The sequence below is a fragment of the Heptranchias perlo genome, chromosome 8 (assembly GCF_035084215.1).
Source record: "Heptranchias perlo isolate sHepPer1 chromosome 8, sHepPer1.hap1, whole genome shotgun sequence".
NCBI classification, from domain to species: Eukaryota; Metazoa; Chordata; class Chondrichthyes; order Hexanchiformes; family Hexanchidae; genus Heptranchias; species Heptranchias perlo.
The window spans coordinates 50,723,241-50,748,808 of record NC_090332.1 but is presented as its reverse complement, the minus strand read 5'-3'; the positions used below and the strand labels follow the sequence as shown (position 1 = coordinate 50,748,808).

General features: G+C 41.4%; 2 protein-coding genes across 6 annotated transcripts in view; one reads left to right on the top strand and one right to left on the bottom strand.

Moving 5' to 3' along the window:
• tfb1m (transcription factor B1, mitochondrial) overlaps positions 1-10,992 on the top strand; it is a 68,344-nt gene extending 57,352 nt beyond the window's left edge. For 2 of the 4 annotated variants that reach the window (XM_067989098.1, XM_067989099.1), the window contains exons 7-8: positions 5,684-5,811; positions 9,610-10,992. In XM_067989098.1, the coding sequence (XP_067845199.1) occupies positions 5,684-5,811; positions 9,610-9,835 (354 nt within the window). In that variant the 3' untranslated portion in view covers positions 9,836-10,992. Of the gene's footprint in view, positions 1-5,683; positions 5,812-9,587 lie in introns of all 4 variants that reach the window. The other 2 variants (XM_067989100.1, XM_067989101.1) reach the window with 2 other exon arrangements.
• A 1,368-nt stretch (positions 10,993-12,360) lies between these two features.
• Positions 12,361-25,568, bottom strand: part of tiam2a (TIAM Rac1 associated GEF 2a) — a 400,823-nt gene continuing 387,615 nt past the window's right edge. For both annotated transcript variants that reach the window (XM_067989096.1, XM_067989097.1), the window contains 7 exons: positions 23,841-23,959; positions 21,638-21,746; positions 20,436-20,494; positions 20,196-20,301; positions 17,566-17,653; positions 14,570-14,727; positions 12,361-13,968 (listed from right to left, as the gene is read on the bottom strand). In XM_067989096.1, the coding sequence (XP_067845197.1) occupies positions 13,337-13,968; positions 14,570-14,727; positions 17,566-17,653; positions 20,196-20,301; positions 20,436-20,494; positions 21,638-21,746; positions 23,841-23,959 (1,271 nt within the window). In that variant the 3' untranslated portion in view covers positions 12,361-13,336. The remainder of the gene's footprint in view (positions 13,969-14,569; positions 14,728-17,565; positions 17,654-20,195; positions 20,302-20,435; positions 20,495-21,637; positions 21,747-23,840; positions 23,960-25,568) is intronic.

Below are 25,568 nucleotides of genomic sequence, written 5' to 3'. Positions count from 1 at the left end.
TAAAGAGTTGAGAATAGATTCATTTTCCAGCTATGCAGAAAGGTTGAATCTGCCCAATGTGTGCCAGTTCAAACTCATTTCATAGAATAATAGAAAGTTACGGCACAGAAGGAGGCCATATGGCCTATCGTGTCTGTGCCGGCCGAAAAAGAGCTATCCAGCTTAATCCCCACATTCCAGCACTTGGTCCGTAGTCCTGTAGGTTACGACACTTCAAGTGCTCATCCAAGTACTTTATAAATGAGTTGAGGGTTTCTGCCTCTGCCACCCTTTCAGGCAGTGAGTTCCAGACCACCACCACCCTCTGGGTGAAAACATTTCTCCTCTGCTCCCCTCAAATCCTTCTACTAATTACTTTAAATCTATGCCCCCTGGTCACTGACCCCTCTGCTAAGGGAAATAGGGCCTCCCTAACCACTCTATTTAGACCTGTCATAATTTTATATACCTCAATTAAATCTCCCCTCTTGTTCCAGAGAAATCAACTCCAGCCTATTCAATCTTTTCTCATAGCTAAAACTCCCCAGTCCTGGCAACATCCTCATAAATCTTCTCTGTACCCTCTCTAGTGAAATCACATCTTTCCTGTAATGTGGTGACCAGAACTGTACGCAGTACTCAAGCTGTGGCCTAACCAATGTTTTATACAGTTCTAGCATAACCTCGCTGCTCTTATATTCTATGCATCGGCTAATAAAGGAAAGTATCCCGTGTGCCTTTTTAACCACCTTATGTACTTGTCTTGCTACCTTCAGGGATCCGTGGACATGCACTCCAAGGTCCCTTTGTTCCTCTACACCTCTCAGTATTTATTGTGTACTCCCTTGCCTTGTTTGCCCTCCCCAAATGCATTACCTCACACTTCTGGATTGAATTCAATTTGCCACTTTTCTGCCCACCTGACCAATCCATTGATATCTTCCTGCAGTCTCCAGCTTTCCTCCTCATTATCAACCACACGGTCAATTTTTGTATCATCTGCAAACTTCTTGATCAAGCTCCCACATTCAAGTCCAAATCATTAATATATACCACAAAAAGCAAGGGACCTAGTACTGAGCCTTGCGGGACCCCACTGGAAACAGCCTTCCAGTTGCAAAAACACTCGTCAACCATTACCCTTTGCTTCCTGCCACTGAGCCAATTTGGATCCAACTAGCCACTTTCCCTTGGATCCCATGGGCTTTTACTTTTTTGACCAGTCTGCCATGTGGGACCTTGTCAAAAGCCTTGCTAAAATCCATATACACTACATCAAACGCATGACCCTCATCGACCCTCCTTGTTACCTGCTCAAAAAATTCAATCAAGTTCGTCAGACGTGATCTTCCCTTAACAAATCCATGCTGACTGTCCTTGATTAACCCGTGCCTTTCTAAATAACGATTGATGCTGTCCCTCAGAATTGATTCCAATAATTTGCCCACCACCGAGGTTAGACTGACTGACCTATAATTACTCGGTCTATCTCTTTCTCCCTTTTTAAACAGTTCAACGTTAACAGTCCTCCCAATTCTTCAGCCCCACGCCTGTAGCCAGAGAGGATTGGAAAATGATGGTTAGAGCCTCCGCTATTTTCTCCCTTGCTTCTCTTAACAGCCTGGGATACATTTCATCCGGGCCTGGCGATTTATCTACTTTCAAAGATGCTAATCCCCTTAATACTTCCTCTCTCACTCTGTTTATCCCATCCAATATTTCACACTCCTCCTCATCTACAATCTCTGCATCGTCCCCCTCTTTTGTGAAGACAGACGCAAAGTATTCATTAAGAACCATACCCACATCTTCTGCCTCCACACATAAGTTACCTTTTTGGTCTCTAATAGGTCCTACTCTTTCCTTAGTTAACCTCTTGCTTTTTATGTATTTATAAAACATTTTTGGGTTTTCCTTCATTTTACTTATCAATATTTTTTCATGCCCTGTTTGCTTTCCTAATTTCCTTTTTAATTTCACCCCTGTACTTTCTATACTCCTCTAGGCTTTCTGCAGTATTGAGCTCTTGGTGTCTGACATAAGCTTCCTTTTTTGCCTTATCTTATCCTGTGTGCTCCTTGTCATCCAGGGGATTCTAGATTTGGCAGTCCCACCCTTTTTCTTTGTGGGAACATGTTTACTCTGAATCCCTTGAATCTCCCACTGCTCTGACACTGATTTACCTTCAAGTAGCTGTTTCCAGTCCACTTTTGCTAAATCACTTCTCACTTAGTAAAATTGGCCTTTCCCCTTTTACTCCTGTTCTATCTTTGTCTTTTTCCATAACTATGCTAAATCTAACTGAATTATGATCACTACCAGCAAAATGTTCTCCCACTGATTCTCCTTCCACCTGCCCAGCTTCATTCCCTAAAACTAAATCCAGAACTGCTCCTCTTTTTGGGCTTGCTACGTACTGGCTAAAAAGGTTCTCCTGAATGCAATTTAAGAATTCTGCGCCCTTTTGCACTGATAGTATCCCAGTTAATATTAGGGTAGTTGAAATCCCCTACTTTTACTGCCCTATTGTTTTTGCCTACACATTTGCTCTTCTATCTCCCTCTAAGTGTTTAGGAGTCTATAGTACACTCCCAACATAGGAACAGGTGTAGGCCATTCAGCCCCTCGTGCCTGCTCCGCCATTTGATAAGATCATGGCTGATCTGTGATCTAACTCCATTACCTGTCTTTGGCCCATATCCCTTAATACCTTTGGTTGCCAAAAAGCTATCTATCTCAGATTTAAATTTAGCAATTGAGCTAGTATCAATTGCCGTTTGCGGAAGAGAGTTCCAAACTTCTACCACCCTTTGTGTGTAGAAATGTTTTCTAATCTCGCTCCTGAAAGGTCTGGCTCTAATTTTTAGACTGTGCCCCCTAGTCCTAGAATCTCCAACCAGTGGAAATAGTTACTCTCTATCCACCCTAGCCGTTCCCCTTAATATCTTATAAACTTCAATCAGATCACCCCTTAACCTTCGAAACTCCAGAGAATACAACCCCAATTTGTGTAATCTCTCCTCGTAACTTACCTCCTCACAGCCGTAATTGTTTCTATAACAAATATTGCCACCCCCCCCCCCCCCAACCTTTTTTTATCCCCCTCTCTATCTCGTCTGAAAACCCTGTAACCAGGAACGTTGAGCTGCCATTCCCTCCCTTGTTTAAGCCATGTTTCTGTAACCGCTAAGATATCGTATTTCCACATGTCCATCTGTGCCTTTAGCTCATCTGCCTTATTCACTATACTCCTTGCATTGAGGTATATACCGTTAAGCACTGCCAAATTCCTTTGTGGTCTAGTTTCTAACCTCTGGTTTTGTCTGCCTTCCAAACTCATTTACTATTTTTCTGCCTTCCATTTCCAGCTCTGCTTCTCTCCCTTCTGAATCTGCGCTCAGATTCCCATACCCTTGCCAAGCTAGTTTAAACCCTCCCCGCACAGCTCTAGCAAACCTCCCCATGAGGATATTGGTCCTGGTCTTGTTGAGGGGCAACCTGTCCGGCTTGTACAGGTCCCACCTCCCCCAGAACTGGTCCCAATGCCCCAGGAATCTAAAGCCCTCTCTCCTGCACTATCTCTCCAGCCACATATTCATCTGTCAAAGTAGTGGTCAGGGGAATGTCATTGGATGTTATTTATATGGACTTCCAGAAGGCATTTGATAAAGTCCCACATAAGAGACTGCTGTTAGCTAAGATAGAAGCCCATGGAATCGAGGGAAAAGTACCGACTTGGTTAGGAAGTTAGCTGAGCGAAAGGCGTCAGAGAGTAGGGATAATGGGTAGGTACTCACATTGGCAGGGATCTGTCTTGGGGCCTCAATTATTTATAATATTTATTAACGACTTAGATGAAGGCATAGAAAGTCTCATATCTAAGTTTGCCAATGACACAAAGATTGGCGGCATTATAAGCAGTGTAGATGAAAACATAAAATTACAAAGGGATATTGATAGATTAGGTGAATGGGCAAAACTGTGGCAAATGGAATTCAATGTAGACAAATGTGAGGTCATCTACTTTGGATCAAAAAAGGATAGAACAGGGTACTTTCTAAATGGTAAAAAGTTAAAAAGAGTGGATGTCCAAAGGGACTTAGGGGTTCAGGTACATAGATCATGGAAGTGTCATGAACAGGTGCAGAAAATAATCAATAAGGCTAATGGAATGCTGGCCTTTATATCTAGAGGACTGGAGTACAAGGGGGCAGAAGTTATGCTGCAGCGATACAAAACCCTGGTTAGACCGCACCTGGAGTACTGTGAGCAGTTCTGGGCACCGCACCTTCGGAAGGATATATTGGCCTTGGAGGGAGTGCAGCGTAGGTTTACTAAAATGATACCCGGACTTCAAGGGTTAAGTTACGAGGAGAGATTACACAAATTGGGGTTGTATTCTCTGGAGATTAGAAGGTTAAGGGGTGATCTGATCGAAGTTTATAAGATATTAAGGGGAACAGATAGGGTGGATAGAGAGAAACTATTTCCGCTGGTTGGGGATTCTAGGACTAGGGGGCACAGTCTAAAAATTAGAGCCAGACCTTTCAGGAATGAGATTAGAAAACATTTCTACACACAAAGGGTGGTAGAAGTTTGGAAAACTCTTCCGCAAACGGCAATTGATACTAGCTCAATTGCTAAATTTAAATGTGAGATAGATAGCTTTTTGCCAACCAAAGGTATTAAGGGATATGGGCCAAAGGCAGGCATATGGAGTTAGATCACAGATCAGCCATGATCTTATCAAATGGCGGAGCGGGCTCGAGGGGCTGAATGGCCTACTCCTGTTCCTATGTTCCTATATTCTCTATCCTCCTATTTCAATACTCGCTAGAGCGTGGCACCGGGAGTAGATTACTACCATTGAGGTCCTGCTTATTAATCTCTTTCTTAACTCCTTAAAATCTGCCTGCAGGACCTCATCCCTCTTTCTACCTATGTAGTTGGTACTGACATGGACTACGACCTCTGGCTGTTCACCCTCCCCCTCCAGAATGTTCTGCAGCTGCTCGGTGACATCCTTGACCCTGGCACCAGGGAGGCAATATACCATCCTGGAATCTTGTCTGCGGCCACAGAAACACCTATCTGTTCCCCTAACTATTGAATCCCCTATCACTATTGCTCTCCTGACCTTTCTCCTCCCACCCTGTACAGCTGAGCCACCCATGGTGCTGTGGACTCAGCTCTGACTGCATGCCCCAGAGGAACCCTCTCCCCCACCAATATTCAGAACTGAATACTGATTAGAGAGCGAGATGCCCTCAGGGGACTCCTGCACTACCTGCCTGGACCTCCTTGTCTGTCTGGCGGTCACCCAGTCCCTCTGTGCTTGCACTCTCTTAAGCTGTGGGGTGACCACTTCCTGAAACGTGCTATTCACAAAACTTTCAGCTTCGCGGATACACTGCAGTGACACCAGCTGCTGCTCAAGCTCTGAAATCCGGAGCTCGAGCTCCTCCAGCTGACGACACATCCTGCACCTGTGGTTGTCCAGGACACGGGAAGCGGGTTTATCTTATGAAGCTGATTGCCAGCTTGCTGCAACATAGAAAAGATAGACTGATTCCTAATTCATCAGACAGCAGATACTGGTAGATTTACCCTCTGCTAACAGATAGATCTGAAAATATGAAGTTTTCAGTGTATTTCTTTCCTGTGCATCGGATGTGGTCTGTAAAATCTAATTTTTGGTTTCTAGGTGGATGTAGGAGTTGTGCACTTTACTCCTCTGGTGGGACCACAGATTAACCAACCCTTCAAACTGGTGGAAAAAGTGGTGAGATGTGTCTTCAGCTTCAGGAGAAAGTACTGCCGGAGAGGAGTTGAGTAAGTTTTAGTCTAGTCTATCATTGATTTATTTTTGTGATATTAAGGAAAATTGATCACAGTTGTGTAGTTGTATACAACTGATATTTTGTTACAGTTGGTTGACCAAAACAAAACAGTAAGGAAAGATCTTTCACCTGCTGGAGCTAAATGTAAAATTATGCTTTTTCATTTGAGAACATGGACATTGATTCCTGTGAGTCATCAAAAATGCATTCACATCAGACTGTTTACATCACACAAAAGTGCAAATGAGAAAAGCTTGTTCAGCCTACCTAGCTTACCCTGTTGCTTAGCTCCATTGTAGGACCCCACAATCTATTTTCATCTCCCACCTGCCTTGACATCAAGCCAGTATCTGCTGTCAGACTGATTCCTAATTCATCAATCTTTTCTATGCCTCAGCTAGCTGGCAATCAGCTCCATAAGATAAAGGAGGAAAAATTCGATAAGGGTCCGTTTTGGGCAGTACCACCATGCGCCTGACAGACCCTGCACAGGCAGGATGCAAGTTTGGACCCACCAGAGCACTTACCTGCAATCAGCCTTCCTTTCCAGGTCTTGCATGTGGAATCAATGCAGTTTGCACTTTCCACCATCAGAGGGAGCTCAATCTCTTAAAGGGAGGATGTTTCTTAGAAATCTCTTAAAGGTAGCTGGTACCTGTTATTTGCTTAAAATAACAGTCTACTGTCTGCACAGAGTCTGAACGGAGATCAGACATCGCACACGTAAAACACAGCTGCAGATCCCATCCCGATGTTTACACACTGATGAGTTATGTTAAAACATTGAATAAAAGTTGCGCACTACCAAATCCCACATTCTCCAACCTGCACTCCAGACCTCCGAGAATGCATGCACCAAGGTTCTCTGCTGATGCACTAGAGACCTTGGGCAGAAGGAGGGACATCCTATATCCGCGGGGGTGGGGGGTAAGAGGCTCTCCAGACATACACTCAAAAGACAGTGGGAGGCAGCAGGGGACGAAGTCAATGCCGGGCACAGAGCATCATGAACATGGATGCAGTGCAGGAAGAAGTTCATTGCTTTGACATGAGTAGTCAAGTGGTGTCTCCTACACACTACACCCCCCATCCCCACATACCAATAAAATCTTTCCATCAGTATTCAACTCGTCCAATCAGATGCTTTCTCTAACCCCTACACATTACCACTGTTGTAAGCCGCCCACCCACAAGTCACAGGCCACACACACTGGCAGTTATTCAACCATGACAGGCACATCACCCAGACACAGGTCCCATTTTCTTGCAGGAGAAGGTGGCGCATATCAAGAGGCAGAAAGTGGCCGTGGCATTTCGCCCCCTCGAGCCTATTCCAACATTCAATGAGATCATGGTGGACCTGTGACCTAACTCCATAGACCCGCCGTAGCCCCATATCCCTTAATACCCTTGGTTCACAGAAATCTATCAATCTCAGATTTAACATTCACAATTGAGCTAGCGCCAACTGCCATCTGCAGACGAGTGTTCCAAATGTCTCCCACCCTTTGTGTATAGAAGCATTTCCTAACTTCACTCCTGCACGTCCTGGCTCCAAATGTTAGACTATGTCCCAATGACGATCTGGATTCTTTCCCCTCAGTCTGGTTCAGTAAAAACTGAATCGAATACATTTTAAAGTTCATCACAACTTTAATAGCAGGTCTTAGTCTGTAGCTTCAATTCAGATTCCTGAGAGAATCCGAACGATTCTAACAGAATAAGGAGACAAAGACAAAGACAAAAACTCATACCTTTATACAGATCGATAGGGGTTGGAACATCATTAACACAAGAGTCAACACCAATCATAAGCCGGGCACAGGTTGCCATGCGAGGTTACGTTATTGCCGGCCAATCATAGATTGTCCATGTGCTGACCATGTTGCTGTTAGACATCAAAGGGGATACTTCCTCACCTTCCAACTTGGAATGTTCTTCCCTGTTCCTTATCTCCCAACCTGGAATGTCTTTCAACTTTGGCTAAGCTCATTACCTATATTGATCTGCCATAAACATGGAGACATTCAGACCAGTCCTTGAATCACATCAAAGACTCTACATTGATGAGACAATGCAAACCTGCTGACTACGCAAACATATGGCCCAGCAGAAGGCCAGGCCACCTGTACCAATCTCAGTTACTAACTAATTAACCCTTTCTAACCATTTTGCATTCTGCTTCTTTGCCACGTAGGCATCTCAATATTTTACCGAAAACTGACCACGTAGGGATTCTCACCCTCATCCTAGTATTGAAGTCTAGGAGTCCTCCAAAAGCAGTTACAAATGTCTCGGCAGCCAGAAGCAATAATCCAGCCACTAACCTGTAAATCCTGCATGGTCCCTTTAAATAGAGCCGGCAGGGGGTCCTCCAGGCACTCTAAGACATGTTCAGATGGTCGGGGTTAAGACTGTGCGTTGAGTTGAGCGTTAATTCCCAAAATGGCATCTATCACTTTAAATCAGCGTTGCACTCTGATTGAAGCCATTTTCTCCCTACTTTACATGATTCCAGCGTCTCTTATCTGCGCCTGCGCTAACTCCTATACCAAGATGGCGTCTGGCACATGCAGGAAACGTGCGTGTGCATCTGAGACGCCATCTTGGATGTCGGAGAGGCTGTGTAGCGCTGAAACAATGGGCACTACACGGCCCAATTTAGCAAACATTCTTAAGTGAAAGAAGTTGATTTTCAAGTAATCTTTAGCTCCTGGTTTTAATTGATCCACACAGAGTACCCCTCCATATTAATGCAATTTAATTTAAATAAAAAAACTTGGATTGTCTCTTCCCCTTCCGCTCCAAAAAAAATTTTTTCCACTGACAGCAGTAGATTCCCTTAGATTGCTAAACTTAACAGAGTGCCTAACAATGCAGATCGCACTACTGTTGGTGCAAAGCAGTTACAGGTTTACACAGATGCCAGATTTGTGGACTGTAAGTCAGGTGTGAAGGCCCAAACTGACTCCGCAGCAAAGGAGAGCAACTTCTCCTTTAAGTTGGGACTTGTCTGCAAGATCCCTAAATACGCGCATAGTCCTCGGTTGAGGACAGGGATAGACTTGGGCTGCGATGCTCCCCACGGTTGGATTGCTCTGTCCTCACTCATTTTCAAGGTTCATACATGAAGAATGGCCACTTGTAAGGCACTGGGTGCACATGGAACTGTACTCTAGGAAGAAGTCAACATGGTCAGGAAAGAGAGAGGGGAAATGAGAAAATACTTGAACACAGTTCCTAGAAGCGAAAAGCCAGTGTCGAACTCACGACCATCCTGTTTCTGGTGAAGTCTTTGTTTTAAAAACATTTGTGTTTTAAATTCAAACACAGAAAATGCTGGAAAACACTCAGCAAATAGTTAACGTTTCAGGCCAATGACCTCTCATCAGAACTCATTTTCAGTTTTGAATGGTCATTGACCTGAAACGTCAACTCCATTTCTCTCACCACAGATGCTGCCTGACCTGCTGAGTATTTTCCAGCATTCGTAGTATTTTGCTTTTGTTTTTGACTTTTAAATACAGCATTTTTTTTTGAACAGAATCAAATTCTTATCTTGTTTGAATTACATAAAACACTTCCTTAACACCCTTCCAGTCTAAATATGAACTGTGGATGGCAACAATCCTCTTGACGGCTGGGCGGTAATGCTGTTAAAATCTGTTATTGATACACAGCTATTTGGGTAATTGTCTTTTATAATTTTTTATTGCATAAAAATTCAAAACATGCTTGAATATATTGTGGACAGATGTATTTTTTAAGAAGTGTTTTTTGCCCTTTCTAGAATTTTATTTCCTGAAGCTCAGCGATCACAGCTAACAGAACGGATGCTTTGTGCTGCTGATGTTGACCCGACACTCCGCCCAGCTGAACTTTCTATACCTCAGTTCAGGGGCCTTTGTGATGCGTATAGCCAGCTGTGCAACGAGAACCTAAATCTTTTCACTTACAACTTCAGAGAAGAATTACGACAAAAGAAGCTTTTACGTAGAGAAAAAAATTCACATTGAGGAGTCTGAAATAAGTGAAAGTTGATGACAAATCTAGAGCTGGGCCTCTGTGTGAGGTGCTAAAGCTACATTAGAAACTGTTTTAAATTGACACTTAAAAAAAAATGTGCTTAAGATCAGCTTCATGACTAACTTGATGACTATACCCCAGAAAGCTACTTTCCTTGGGCAAAGTGATACGGATTTGAAACTGAAGGACTGGACCAATTGATTTGTTCTTTCTATTATGTTGGTTTCCTAGCATGGTAGGACACTAAATGGGAAAGTTCTGGGGAGGAGTGTTGTGGTAAAATATTACAATAGCATGCAGCAGTAATTTCAATTATATACAGCATAATAAATGTCATGGCATTTTGTACTGATTTTAACACATTGCTTGAGATTGGTTGTCTTTCCCACATAGTGAGATTCCAATGAAAGGAAACTGCTGAAATTTGTAGAGGTAGAGATTTGTGAGAGAACAGTTGGGAAAATACTCAAGGCAGCTAAGGAGGTGAGAGCAACAAAGGCTAATGGGTGTTACGAAGATTACTGAGTGCAGCAGAGGGGTCACTGGGTAGATTGCTATCACATGACAAAATGTGCAGGAGATGGGAGTCAACTAACTGGCCCAGAGATTGAGCAGTAGCATTGTAGGGACTGATTTGCAATTATGCCTGGCAACACCTTATTACATGAACTTCCCTTCTGTCTTTTGAGAGGCTGAAAGAATTTTTAAACTCGCCCCACCCCAATGTGGCCACTTACCTTTAAGTAGTTTTCCAACAGTTTGGGTTACACCAGATATTCTGACCATGCCCAGACCAATATGCAGAGTAAGTTTAAATTAATTACAGCAGCTTACTTCACAAACTCACTTTCCACACTGATTGTATCAGACTGGCACTGCGATGAACAGCATAATTGATCTCTATAATGCTTCTAAATTGATAACATGAATTGAATTAGTTAAGTAACAATTGCAAAACATTGTTCTCACGTCATTTAGACCATTATGAACTATGCAGTCCTATTTGCAATGTTTCTGTACAGATATCGTTGGCTGGGCCAACATATAGTTCATTCCCATAGGAGAACTGGAGTCTGCCTTTGATTGCTCAGTTGCTTGATGCTCCAGTTTTGATTATGTACTTTTTAATAAAAGGAGACCCCCTTAAGGTTGTACACTGATCAGCTGGCAGCTGCTGTAGAGGCACTTTTAGGCAGTACTAGAACACAACAAATTACATTCCTAGCATACAAATTTCCAGTGCAAGGCTCTATAAATAACTAGGCTAGAAACGAACTGCTTAATTAATGTGGTACCAAATACTTGAAGAAGCAGGTACAATGGTGCAGGAGTTGTTATTGGAGTAGTAATCCAGAGCCCTGTACTAATAATCCAGAGAACGTTAGTTCATAGCCTACTGTGGCAGTTAGAGAATTTGAATTCAATTTTTTAAAAATCTAGAAATTTCAAGCTGGTATCAGTAAAAGTGACCATGAAGCTGTCTGATTATCGTAAAAACCCAACTGGTTCACTAATGTTCTTTAGGGAAGGAAACCTGCTGTCCTAACTGGTCTGGCCTATATGTGACTCCCACACCAACATGGTTGATTCTTAACTGCTCCCTGAAGTGGCCTAGCAAGTCATTCAGATATATCAAACTGCTGCATAGTGGTTCAAGGAGGCAGCTCTCCACCACTTCCTCAGGGCAACTAGGAATAGATACTAATGGACACATTCCAATAATGAAATAAAGAGACAATGAAGTCAATTTTCAACAATTTTCAGCAGATATAAAACTGGGGTTGCAAATTTATTGCTTATTTCAGGAATCACACGATTTTTATTTCCATTGATTTTAATGAAAATTGGGCGGTTTCTCTAGGGGGCGGCTGATCAGCAGCCAGTTTTACAAGTCAAAAACTTACCCAATGTTTTGGGGGTTTAATTTAAGTATACTGGTTAACATGCATGAAATTCTTGTGCACTATTTTGAAGCAGTTGTCAACCCATTGCATCCAAATTAGTTGTTTAAATAAGACCAATGGGTTGAATAAATGAATGAAAAATCTAAGGAGAGCTCAATTCTCTCAAAGTATCTGCTCCAATTACATCCAAGTTGAAGGAAGCCAGTTCTGATCTCAAGTATAATTGCTTTGAATAATGTATTGTACATATAACCTTTAAGTTGGATATTGTGAATTTTTTTTTAAAATTCCAATTTTACATCTTGCTTCTTCCAGTAGCAGTGGCTGATGAGGCCTGGGAAGGTGTACAAGAGCAAATTGGGGTTATATCTCCCTCTGTCCTGTAGGGAAGCACCTGATGTCAGTTGTCCAACTCTCCCAACAGCACAACCAAAATCAGAAAGGGCATTTGGGGAACATACACAACTTGTATCCTACCATTCCAGGGCACTGTATACTAAGAGCTCTAAAATGATACACTAGTGCTCAGTCTGAGATAGGGATTTGTTTCAAAATAGATTCTTGGATATGGACACAAATAAGTGAGTTCAATAGATAACCAACGTTAGCATCTTCATAAAGGTTTAATTGGACTTAGACTTGTGGTACAATATGCTTTGATCATGATATTATGACAAGTTTCTTCATTGTAATGACATCAACAGGAAAAGAACTACACCGAGCTTCTTCAATACACTGTGCATATTTATTCCACATCAAAGCACTTTTTCAGCATATTTGATGTCAAGTAGTCAGTCAACAGAATACAAAATATAACCAATTAAAATCAATATTACAATGCAGACAGTTTTCATAAAATTACAATATACACAACCTCCAATGTTTATGTACAAAGAAAAAAATGATACCTAAATAAGAATATGCTAGCATTAAGAGGCATATGCACTACTGCAGCCTCAACCAAAGCATGTAGTGCTGAAGAAAATGTTAAATAAGTGGAGCTGTGTGTGTCAGGCCACCAGAGGTTTACCTTGGCAAACAGATAAAACAGAACAAAGTGCCATAATTGGCTTTTTAAAAACTTAAAACTGGACACAATGTAACAAATTCCATTATTATCCTGGTGCTAATGTAAACCAATATTTTCCATCTATAAATAAAATTAAGATTTACAGCCTATTAAAATAAGCAATTTTACCTTTCTTGAAAATATTACTTTTGGTTCAATACCTGCCTTATTTGCAAATCCAATACAAAACTAGTGTATTATAGAAACCAAATAATAATTTTATTGTCCACAATGGACAATAAATAATTGACTTCTGTGCTTAATATTTTCTTTAACGAAAACAAGGTTTAAAAATCTACGTTTTTGAGGCTAACTGTGGTCTTAGTGCAGACAGCAGTAAGGCAAACTAAACATTGCTTTCCTTTTTCCTTTATAAAGCTTCTGCAATCTTTACTTTCAAAACCAAAAACAACTGGACAGAACAGTACAACGTGGAGACTTGAAATAAATTCAGACAATAAAGTAACTCCAATTCCTGATCACTTTGTAAAGAGCAGTACCCATTTGAGACTTTGGAGCTAAGGCTCTCCATTACTTTCGATGTTTTCATAGAAGCAGTCTTCATTAACTACGGAAGTTAGGCTCTGGATGCTAAACTCTCTCTCCAACACAGAATTCAAGTCAACATTTGGCCCATCAGATTGACTATCCAGAGATCGATTGTGCTCATGCATGGCTAACAGATTCCCTTTGTTCTTCTTTGTACTGGCACTTTTTCTTTTGATTGGACAGAAGTGGCCTCGCACAAGCCTGGGGTGATCATCTATTTGTTCCACCTCTTCTGAATCTAATTGTTTACTTGGTGCCTGCTCTACGTCAGCTTTAGTATCAACTTCAATTTGCATTTTTCCAAATTGTACCTCAATTTCATTTGTCAAAGTCTCATTCTTGGATTCGCAGTAATCTTCGTCATCACTCAAAATGTCCGATTCCTTTACTTCATCTTCTTGTTGCTCCTCCGGACCACTGTGTTCCTGCTTTGGATATGAAAGGCTGCTATGCTCTAGTCCACTCTCTGAGGTATGGCAGCCACTGCTTTGGGTTCCACTGCTAAGGCTACATTCATCAGAATCAACTGCATTACGCCTTCCGGAGTCCTGACTCCGATTAGATGGGGAATGCTTGAACAACTTTGATGCTCGAGTTGATGCTGAAGTAAAGAATAAAACAAAAAAAATCAAGTTGTCACTGTTAGAAAACTAGAAACAGTAAATATTGGTTAGACAAAAACTACAGACAACGATGTGGTCTAGATTTGGTTATTAGACTGTGTACATGACTAGAGTTCATGTGTGAGATTCCACCAGTGCCTCACTACATAGATACACCCCATGTTATACTGAACAGCATGAACCAGGAAGGTCCCACGTTCAATCCCTGGTTGAACAGAGTTAGCAGAGATCAGTTGGTGTGACAGTTGGCCTTTGTATGTCTGGGATAAAAGGAGTAGGACAGGAGGAATCTCAGAAGGAAAGTTAGAAAGAAGGTTTTTAAAGAAAAGTCCGAAACCACAGAGGACCCTCTCTCAACATGCACAAAGCATCCCGTGACCATCCATTATTCTGTACAACCGATACAAGGGAAATTTTAATCCTAGTATCCATCAAAGAAAGATGCATTAGATTAAGTTGACTACACATTGAGTGAGTTGCTTATTTCTAACTGAACCTAATTTCCGAGACAGTCAAAACTTTGGCTAGGCACTAGTGCAAACTTTGCTAAAGCAGGAAAGATTTTGTGTGTTTTCTTACCAATTTTGGCAGAGGATGGCACTCTGTTTCTCAGAGGAATCATACGTTCTTTAGTCAGTTTTTCAAGTGGTACTTCTGACTTGGTCATATGGCGGCGAATATTTTCCCTCAGAATTGAACGTATCACTTTAATGATATTTGTTTTACTGTCGGGATCACTGCAAATAGTGGAAATAAAATGAAATAACTGCTGTTGCATAAATGCATACAAAATATCACCTTTAAAAGCAAAAGGTTTTATGCCAATAACGTACATAGAATCATAGAATGATACAGCACAAAATGAGGCAATTCAGCACATCGTGCCCGTGCTGGCTCTTTGAAAGAGCTATCTCCAATTAGTTCCATTCCCCTGCTCTTTCCCCATAGCCCTGCAAATGTTTCCCCTTCATGTATTTATCCAATTTCTTTCTGAAAGTTATTATTGCCTTTCAGGCAGTGCATTCCAGCAACATGAAAAGCAACAATTGTGCCTTTGGAAAGAAATGCTTCCTATTGAACATTAAATATATGATGGTAGCTTAGTGGCACACTGCTCTTTGGTGTGTTAGCACGCTTTATCAAAGAGTGTCAGGATGTGGGGTCTGTCTGCAAATCTCCAATGGAATTCCTCATCTCAGCTGGACCAGCAGGAGGAGGAGAAGGTGATGGTGGTAGCAGAGACAACAAGTGGAAGCAAAGCCCTTATGGCAGGGATAGAAGGAAAATTAGAGGACAAGTCAAACTTGGCCACTTTCAGGCACCATCTAATGGCTGATTAAAAGGTATGACTGGCTAAGACCTGGGAGCAGATCACCTGCTTGCCTTCTTAGCCACAGAATGCTGCATGGCATAGGGAGCTAAATATAATGGAACCCATACCCAATCAAGATGTTGTTGCATGTCTAATGAAATTGTTAGACACAAATCAAATAATCCACTGACTAGTAACGTTGCTAGGTACCTGACATTCAAACACACTACATATTCATCCATTACTTACCACAAGGAAGTCTTTCACTTCCTTGTGCCTTAATCAATAGCATGGTTACCAGCTGCGAGACAAATTGCCAAAAGCTAACAACAGTTAACTCACAGCTACTGAAGCATAATCTGTTGGCATCCTAAAACATGATGCCAGTGTGACTAAGTAATTATAATATTGGATTAAATGTCTAGAAATTAAACCTTGAGATATTAAACTGAATAACATTTTAGACAACTTAATATGCAGTTGTGTTAAAAAAAACTAGTAAACCACATTCAATCGAAATTCCTGAACATCCTATTACTTGAAAAGGAGAAGAACATTAACTCTTGTTTGTATTGGCTTCCCAACTGAAATTAATTTTTGGGATAGCCAGCTCATATATAATTGTATTTTTCAAAGAAATTGAAATTACCAGTTCAATTTCCTGAACCCACCTGTAGAAGGTATCTACTGGTAATTGACAGTAAAGGCAACGAGAAGCTGTACAGAGTAGTGACAATTAAACACTTTGCGTACAGTTGCCAGAAAGGAGATTATCCACAATTCAGTTTGAGAATAGTTTAGATTAATGAAATTGTTTCTTTGATTTAATTTAAATTGTATTACGTTTAAGCCTTCTGATTTTAAGGCAAAACTGGGCCGGATCTTGCATCTCGCACCATGCTGCATTAGACCTTATTCTGCACCCTTCAGCTCAAAAATTCTGCACCCTTCAGCACCATAACTTGCTGGAAAGTGCCAGCTGATAACGGGGCATCTAGGACCTTAGTGCATGGCGGAACCAACAGTCTATCTCCTTAACCAATGAGATTTAAGGATTGAGAAAGAAAGAGGAAAGACAAGGAGGGCGAATTAGAATCAAATCAGGTATAGAAAGAGAAATAAAGCAAGGGAAAAGAAAGATTGGATTAAGAGAGAGAAACGAGACAGAAAGGAAAAGTCAGGAAAAACTTTTAAGATGTAAAATTTGACTTTTTTTATATAAGTCTAACAACAATTTACTTCATGCAGGAATGAGGTTGAACAGTTTAAATTGTTCCCTTTCTGGACTGCATTAACAATCATCACATCTTTAAAAAGGTACTTACGCTGTTACCAGCCTTAACTTTCTGTGGCGAGTTTAATGGGCAATTAATGTGCAAATCCAGTAAGTTCTTAAAAATAACGGGGAGACTAAGGGCGAGATGCCGTTTGTGTGAAGCAAACGGTGGAGCAGTGTAAATCGACCAGCAAGTTCTGAAGGTTCGCAACTCATGGTGTATCTCTTCATCCCCTGGATTTGCTGGCCTATTTGCGCATTAATAAAGGCGTGCAGGGATGCCATTATTTTTCCAGCAAGATCCAGCCCAATAATCACTCCCAAAGGATGGGTTCCAATGTAGAGTTAAATCCAATAAAACCCAGAATGCAAAGCTCAACACATTACAGTTTTGTTGTGATGCACAGAATTGCTTTCCCTACCTGGCACTGGGAGTACTTCACCTTATATCTACTGGCAACTTCTACATAGAACTTAAGTCACCTTGCCTCATGCACAAATGGTTGAGCAAAGTTCCATATGGGAGGAAGTATTAAGCACGTAGCTAATACTGCACATCCTGCATTATACTTTGCAAAGACAGTGGCAAAAGTTATTATTTACCTCAATTTTTTGCTCCTTAAAATTGTTTTTGATTAAAACCAATTAAATCCAAAGTTTTATGATTATGGATTCATGGCTTTATTTTGATATGAAAAAGCATACATTTGCAGCTGAATTTAGCTTTTTTTGTGGGAAGTGCACATTAATATAAATGTAGCCCCAGATTAGTAAATTGCTAAGCCCCAAATTTTCCATTATGCACAAGTGGAAGACAAGAGACATTGCTGTAACAGACTCATGCAACTCTTTGGAGATATCACGATGGTGCACATTTAGAGAGCTATTAAAACAGAAGAATGTAGTGCATCAAGAAACAGTTTGTTAAAACTGGAAGGTGGTCTTCATTTACTGATGAAAATGGTCAAAGAACATTATTCAGATTACCTGCTACACAGCTGAAAAACTGTTTCAGGTCGCCCTTCTATTTCAGATTTAGTGTGGATTAGCTCCCAGATGCAGTTGGTATCTGTGCCTGAACAAAAGAAAACGTGATCAAGACAATGATTATTGCAGAACAAAAAGTCCCTTGCACTTCCTGCACTCTGGAATTTCTGGATCGGAGCTGTAAACCAGGGCATAAAAAAATTGCAATGGCCTGTAAAATAGTTCAGCTCTTATAGAAAAAATTCTAATAAGGTTCATAGAAAGAATTAATTGAACCATGATTCCTGAAGGGTACAGCTGCTAAAAACATTTTCTGTGCTGTTTTTCCAAAAACTAGTTACACCTCTGTGTTGCACTCATTCAAAAATTAGAATAAATTGCTTGCTCGTGTTATAATACATTAGGGCACAAGAGCTTAAAGATATATTCTTTTTACTGTGGAAAATAAAGTTAAGTCAAATCTTTTGGTAGTTCAAATTTGTAAGTAAAGGCAATTATAAAAATACAGAACTTCTATATTGCTGGCACTTCCATCCACCAGAAACTGTCCTACAATTTTTAAAATCACAATGCTGTAGAGTGCTAGAATAAGTGACCTGGCCCTAATTAAGGCACGAAACAGAGCCCTACTAATGTGTACTTTTTGAAATGACAAGTTAGTTCTAAGGATGTTGGCTTTTAATCAGCATGCATGCCATCTCCACTGACCAGATTGATACATTTATTTTTATGCACTCCCCAGCAATGAACATTATGGGGGTGAAATTGGTTTTCAGCAGTAGTGCAAAACGGGTGATAGCAAATTGGCAGCCCATTTTACAATGCGCTCGATTTTCTTTTCTATTGATTTTTGCGCTACCGCAGAAGACCAATTTCACCCCCTATATCTTAATCCTCTCATCTATCGTACCCAGCATCCTGAGATATATGAATACTTTAGTACTGCTGCCTTTTATCTGTAAGAAACTGAACACCACACATGCAAAGAGTATTCAAAGCCTGAATTGCACTGCCACCGTATACTTCTACATCTCTCTCTCCCCACAGTGACCGTCACTATATTAGATCGATAGAATTTCTTGTGCTATTCTACTGTCCCCTATATAATCAAAGGAACAAAGCAGTCTTGCTCCATGTATTTACCCTTAACTATAACTACACTGCTATTAGTGATCCAATATACTGCTGCCTTCCTTCAAGCAACATGATGAAATGGTAATAGTTGAGGGAAAAAAATTACATGGGGAAAGAGTAGGGGAATGGGATTAATTGGAAAGCTCTTTCAAAGAGCCGGCACAGGCATAATGGGTCAAATGGCCTCCTGTGCTGTACCTACTATGATAAATGGCATTAGTAAAGCTCCATCTGTGTGTTGAGGGGGGTAGAAGAGAGATGACAGAAGTTTTACGATGTCTTCAGCTATTGAACTATAGCTGGCAGTACAAGGGATTGTAGTAGTCAAGAGAATTCAAGAGATATACTTAGATTATTTCAGCTGTTTTCATTTCTTGTGAAAATTAAAAGGCTGTAAGCAGCTAAAAGGCTTCAGGCAACTAAAACACCTCACCCATAAACATGATATACATGACATAAAATGAAAATGGCAAGTTTAAAAAAGGGTTTAATAACTACATGATTTTATCAAGAGAAACAAAATGACTAGGGTTTGGATGAAGGCAATACAGCACTAGAAGAAGAAATGGTAGTGTACAGAATTGCTTGAATGTATTGTGACATCAAGTCTAGGATGCAGGCTCGTGGCTGCGATTCTCAATATGAATTCTTGTATTCATAGAATCATAGAATCATAGAAGTTACAACATGGAAACAGGCCCTTCGGCCCAACATGTCCATGTCGCCCAGTTTATACCACTAAGCTAGTCCCAATTGCCTGCACTTGGCCCATATCCCTCTATACCCATCTTACCCATGTAACTGTCCAAATGCTTTTTAAAAGACAAAATTGTACCCGCCTCTACTACTGCCTCTGGCAGCTCGTTCCAGACACTCACCACCCTTTGAGTGAAAAAATTGCCCCTCTGGACCCTTTTGTATCTCTCCCCTCTCACCTTAAATCTATGCCCCCTCGTTATAGACTCCCCTACCTTTGGGAAAAGATTTTGACTATCGACCTTATCTATGCCCCTCATTATTTTATAGACTTCTATAAGATCACCCCTTAACCTCCTACTCTCCAGGGAAAAAAGTCCCAGTCTGTCTAACCTCTCCCTGTAAGTCAAACCATCAAGTCCCGGTAGCATCCTAGTAAATCTTTTCTGCACTCTTTCTAGTTTTGTTATGAGCTGGAGGTATCGAGCAAAGCCCAGGCACTTCTGGTTAGGAGATGGAAAAAAAACAGCAATGAAACCAATGCCCTAGGATGCTCTCATGTCTTCTGGCCCCTAGCTCAACAGCAGTAGCAGAGGCCTTGGAAAAGGTTATGTGGTTAAGGGAAGATGAGTTTTAGATCACACTATTTAAATAAATAAAGCCCTATTTTAAAATCCTCTGGAAAATGGGATAAAAACAATTAGATCTGTAAAAGTGAGCCAAAACCATAAGTGGCTTCACTGAGGCATTGGGCTAAGATTACAAAACAAGTCATTGCCACTATATTAAAGCTGAATTACCTGCAGCATTTCCCAGCCTGACCTGAAGAGCTGATAGTGGAATCAGCCACCTGAATTTAAACTGATCAATATCACCATGAATGTAAGCGGAGCGTGGAACTGTTCCCTAGGGAAGAGAACAGGTTTCAGGAATCAAACATTCAAACACAATTAGAAAATGTTTTTACACACAATCAGGGACAAGATCAATGGCAAAGAAGTAGTACTGGATGTGCACTGATGTGAGTGTAAGTAACTTACCATTTTCTTTTTGAGCTTGCAGATCTCCTTATAGACTAGTATGACAGCTCGTTTAAACACTGGGGAATGAAAGATATATTTGTCAGTTGCAACTATGGCTGCTGATTTAAAGAAATAAAAGTTAATGGGAGTAAAAGGGAAGTGTCACAAAAAGGCTGACTTGTCATTCATTTCAAGTATTGTGATGCAAAAATAAAAATCAGGAAATTAGTTACACATTCATAGATTACGGCTACATAACCTGCAGTTCTCTTTACTAAAACCAAAAAAATTACTGACCAAAAGCAAAATTTTCAAAACTGCATTTTTGAATAGAGGTTGATATTTAGGAATAGATTTTCTGAAGTTTTCTCCAGATCATTTTACCCCATCCCAGTGGATCACTAAAAAATATGTAAATATACATGTGCAGAGTTTAGTGTGTGCTTTTTTTTTCAGAAAAGGATTAAATGACTAAACCAAAAATGGTTCTGAACTACAGCAAAAGTACTATCTTACCCTTCTCCCTTAAACCTCCAGTGCACAATTTTAAAAAAAATAATTAGTCAGAAGTAATCCTTAGATTGCTCCTGCTGATTCAGTGGATAAACGTAGTATGGCACTCAGGCATCCAGACGAGGAAGATTCCATGTCCAATCCCTGGTCTGTACCAAATCTGGTGATCCTGACTGGAACAGTAATGGGGGAGGGGATGCGGGAAGTGGGAGGTAGTGCTACAAGTGATCTGATCTTTCCACGCTCAGGAGGAGCAAGTCGATTCAGGTTTGCACTTTGATCATCATCCAGTGATTCTTTCTGGAAGTGTGCATGTAGAGCGAGGACAGGACTGGGCTTGGTTGTGATGACTTTCTACAGTCAAGTAGCCCATTGGTATCCCCTATCCAGGCTTATGCATAAAGGATGGCCACTTATGGTACCAACCAGCTGCCGCTATCTCTGCGTCCACATCTTGTACGTTTTACTGCCTTTAGGTCGAGAGGGGTAAGGGGGTGAAGAAGAAATCTTAAATTAAACCACTGCACTGATGACTCCCAAATCTTCAGTTCAGGAAGAGAACTGAGAAACACCAACTATAAACCCTGTTAGAATAAGAATTTGCATTTTTCTCATCCTTAATTGAGAATCTGGAGATACTTTTTACTCCTTAGTCTAGTAAAGATGAATAAAATCAAGGAAAGTCATCCACCATGTACAACACTTACCAAAGGCAGTCAGTTCAGGATCTTTTCTCATTCGATTCAGAGATGGGAAAGGGTTTAACCAAGTAACTGAGGAGTACAGTAAAAGCTCTCCCATTGAAAGCTCTGTGACCTAAAATACAATTGAGGAATTTAAATTACAGAAAAAAAACCCTCAGGAGATAGATAATAAAAAACAGCAAAAATCAGATTAAGATAGAAGGTGCACTCAATTCGCATAATCGACCTTTTTATAATTAAGAGATGAACAAAGCATGCATCAAAATAAATCTATATGCTTATGTAACAGTCCTTGTTCAATTATCAGCCTTCGTGTCAGTACAGTAGGTATAAAAATAAGCGAATTCAGCCTGTTGCAGTAAACATGCTCTCCGTGGCACTCTCCCATAGAACCATAAAAAAGATACAGCACAGAGGGGGCCATTTGGCCCATCGTGTCCATGCCGGCTTGAAGAACAACCAGGTGCCCACTCTAATCCCACCTTCCAGCACCCAGTCCGTAGCCCTGCAGCTTACAGCACTTTAGGTGCAGGTCCAGGTACTTTTTAAAAGAGTTGAGGGTCCCTGCCTCTACCACCAATTCGGGCAGCGAATTCCATACACCCACCACCCTCTGGGTTAAAAAGTTTTTCCTCGTGTCCCCTCTAATCCTTCTGCCAATCAGCTTAAATCTATGTCCTCTAGTTCTTGAACTCTCCGCTAGGGGAAACAGGTACTTCCTGTCTACTCTATCTGGGCCCTTCAATTTTGTACACCTCAATCAAGTCACCCCTCAGCCTCTTCTGCTCCAAGGAAAACAACCCCAGCCTATCCAATCTCTCCTCGTAGCTGCAATTTTCAAGCCCTGGCAACATTCTTGTAAATCTTCTCTGCACTCTCTCCAGAGCAATTACGTCCTTCCTGTAATGTGGTGACCAGAACTGCGCACAATACTCCAGCTGTGGCCTTACCAGCGTTTTATACAGTTCCATCATTACATCCCTGCTTTTGTATTCTATACCTCGGCTAATAACGGAGAGCATTCCATATGCCTTCTTCACAACCTTATCTACCTGTACTGCCACCTTCAGGGACCTGTGCAAATGCACTCCAAGGTCTCTCACTTTCTCTACCCCTCTCAATTTATTCCCATTTACTGCGTATTCCCTTTTACTGTTTGCCCTCCCTAAGTGCATTACCTCACACTTCTCTGGGTTGAACTCCATTTGCCACTTTTCCGCCTACTCCACCAACCCATTGATATCTTCTTGGAGTCTTCAGCTATCCTCTTTACCATCAACTACATGGCTAATTTTTGTGTCGTCTACAAATTTGCCAATCATGCCCCCCACATTCAAGTCCAAATCATTAATATATACCACAAACAGCAAGGAGCCCAACACTGAGCCCTGTGGCACACCACTGGAAACAGATTTCCATTCGCAAAGACATCCATCGACTTTTACCCTTTGTTTCCTGTTACTGAGACAGAAAATAACGAAGGGACTTGCGCACACCACCCTTTTCAAATAAGTAGTAGATCATGAATATATGTTGGTCAACTAGGTAGACAGTTAGTGGCAGAATCACAATATTAGCTATTATTAATTTTTCCATTACTAACTTGTGCAAGATATGCAAGCATAGGATACAAAAACACTTAAAAAGCTCTGGAATTCAACTAGCACTTACAAAGTACTCAACTTTACTCAGTGTGGGATACCTTAAACTCTTCAAAAATAGAAGTTCCTTCTAAGTACAATCAATCAGCAGTTGAATAGAAAACAGTAACATTCCAAGATTATTAATAAATAAATTCAAAAGACAGTTGTTAGTGCCTCTCCGAAGGCTCACTTAATAAGTCACAGCCCAAAATAAGCCATGCAGACCAGAAAAGTCCCAGGTTTGATGTCCAGTCCATGCTGAGTTTGCTGGTCTCAGCCAGGCCAGTGATAAAGGTGCGAGGGTTGGTTTTGGCCTCTCTGGGATAGGAAAAGGAAAAGGAAAATAAAAATCAGTCTAACCAGCAACCCCCATTCGGAAGTGCACGGTTGAGGGCAAAATTAGACTTAGCTGTGATGCCTTCATAGCATGCAGCCACTCATGGTCGTGGCTCAATTGCAAAGAATGGCTATTATGGTGAGGCAGCAGAGTGAGGCCTTATAAGTCAGCACCTTATGAAGAAGGCTAAAAGGGGGGGAAATGTAGCCGTTGCCAAGAGTTTTACCTCTTTCTTAGTTCCTGGCTGCTCTGCAACCAGCTGATCAAAGACTGTCCCATAATCCTCATAGATTTTCTGCATCTCGTTGATGTGACTAGCCACCTTCTCCATTGCCTTTAGTGCCTCTGGGATTGAAAAATAAAAAAAAAATCAGCAGAAAGTCATATGTGTAGTACAATCATCAGTTATTATCCTTAAAACTTTCACCCAAAATAATTTCAGTGCTTATCACCACATTTTACTGATGGCTACCTGGTTTTTACTTTTTGGCACATCTTGTGCTGATCAAGGTGAAGGATGTTAAGTGTTGAGAAATTCCCATTTCAGTCACCTGGTGTGACCAAGTACTGTCGGATTAGTAAAGCTCCCTCTGCTCTGTCCCAACAATATTTTTCAGCCCCAATCTCAGTAAACCACCACCCCTTGCACCAGTGCGACATTTTCCACTTCCATACCAGCCGTTCTGTGACATTTGAGGGAGATTGTCAAGTTAGTGTGAATGAAATACTGAATTTGAGCAATTTTGTGCTGTGGGTCCAGATTACCCTAAAATCATTTCATGTAAGCTGCTTAAGAACCTTTCAAATCAGCCTTTATTGCTGATTTAAAAATCCATTTTTTTTGCTTCTGCTCTCAGCTGCTTTATCCAAGCATAAGCAGTAAATGAGAAGCTGTTTAAACAGGCTTTAAGCAATATGACCAGCAACATCATCATTTGAACTTCGCTAAGCTGGCTCACCTCCAAAATCTGGCACAGAAAGTTGCATGCACATCGCGTGAGTGACATTAGTGCACATGTTACATGTGTACATCATCCTGCAATGTACATGATGTCACCAGCGTGACAAACATGCACCACCAACATATCACGCACCTGCAAACAGTGCAGGAGGCGCTTCAATGACCTAAGTAGGTCAGCCGAAGAGAGTACACTTACTCATTCCCCTACACTCCGTCTGCCACATCACCGCCCCCACCCCACATCTCCTTCTGCACTGCCAACACTACTCTGCCACATCACTCCTCAGACCCACACAAAGCTCATCCTCATTTTACCTGCACCTACTCACTCACCAGTACTCATCCCGCCACTACCACTCAACCCAATCCTCATACAATTTCATGGCTCTATCTCATACTCACCCTCTCATGCATCTCTTTCACGGTCAGCCTCACCCAACCTGTGCTGCAGCCACAGGGCATGCATCACATATGTGTAGTAGGAAGCGTAAGGCAAACGTGTCGTGAGCATGAAGGGGATGCACAAGGGTGTTTGAGGGTTTGTCATGGTTTTTACTTATATTTGATTTCTGATCAATTCACACTACATATATTGTCACCACTACTGCCATGTCTTGGCCATGCTTGACTGGCTTGTGCAATGATGCCCTTTCATGAGGTTCTCCATGAACACCCTTGATGCCACCCATTGGGTCACCCTACAGTGGGTGTATGTGTGGTTGCACGTGCCTGTTGCACAGTACTGTGTTGTGTAGCTCCACATGGCGGAGGTGGACGGCACGCCTGGGGAGGCTGGTGATGTTGGTCGTCCTCCAATGGAGTGATGAATGCAGCAATGGAACCCCTCCGATTCTGACGGTGAGTGTGAGGAGGTACACAAAGTAGGTAAATGTGTTTGGACAGCAGAGTTTAGGGTATGATTTAATAATTTGGAGTGTGGAGACAACAGTGTGGCAGGAAAAACGTTGTCTGAGGTGACAGAGTGCCCTGCTG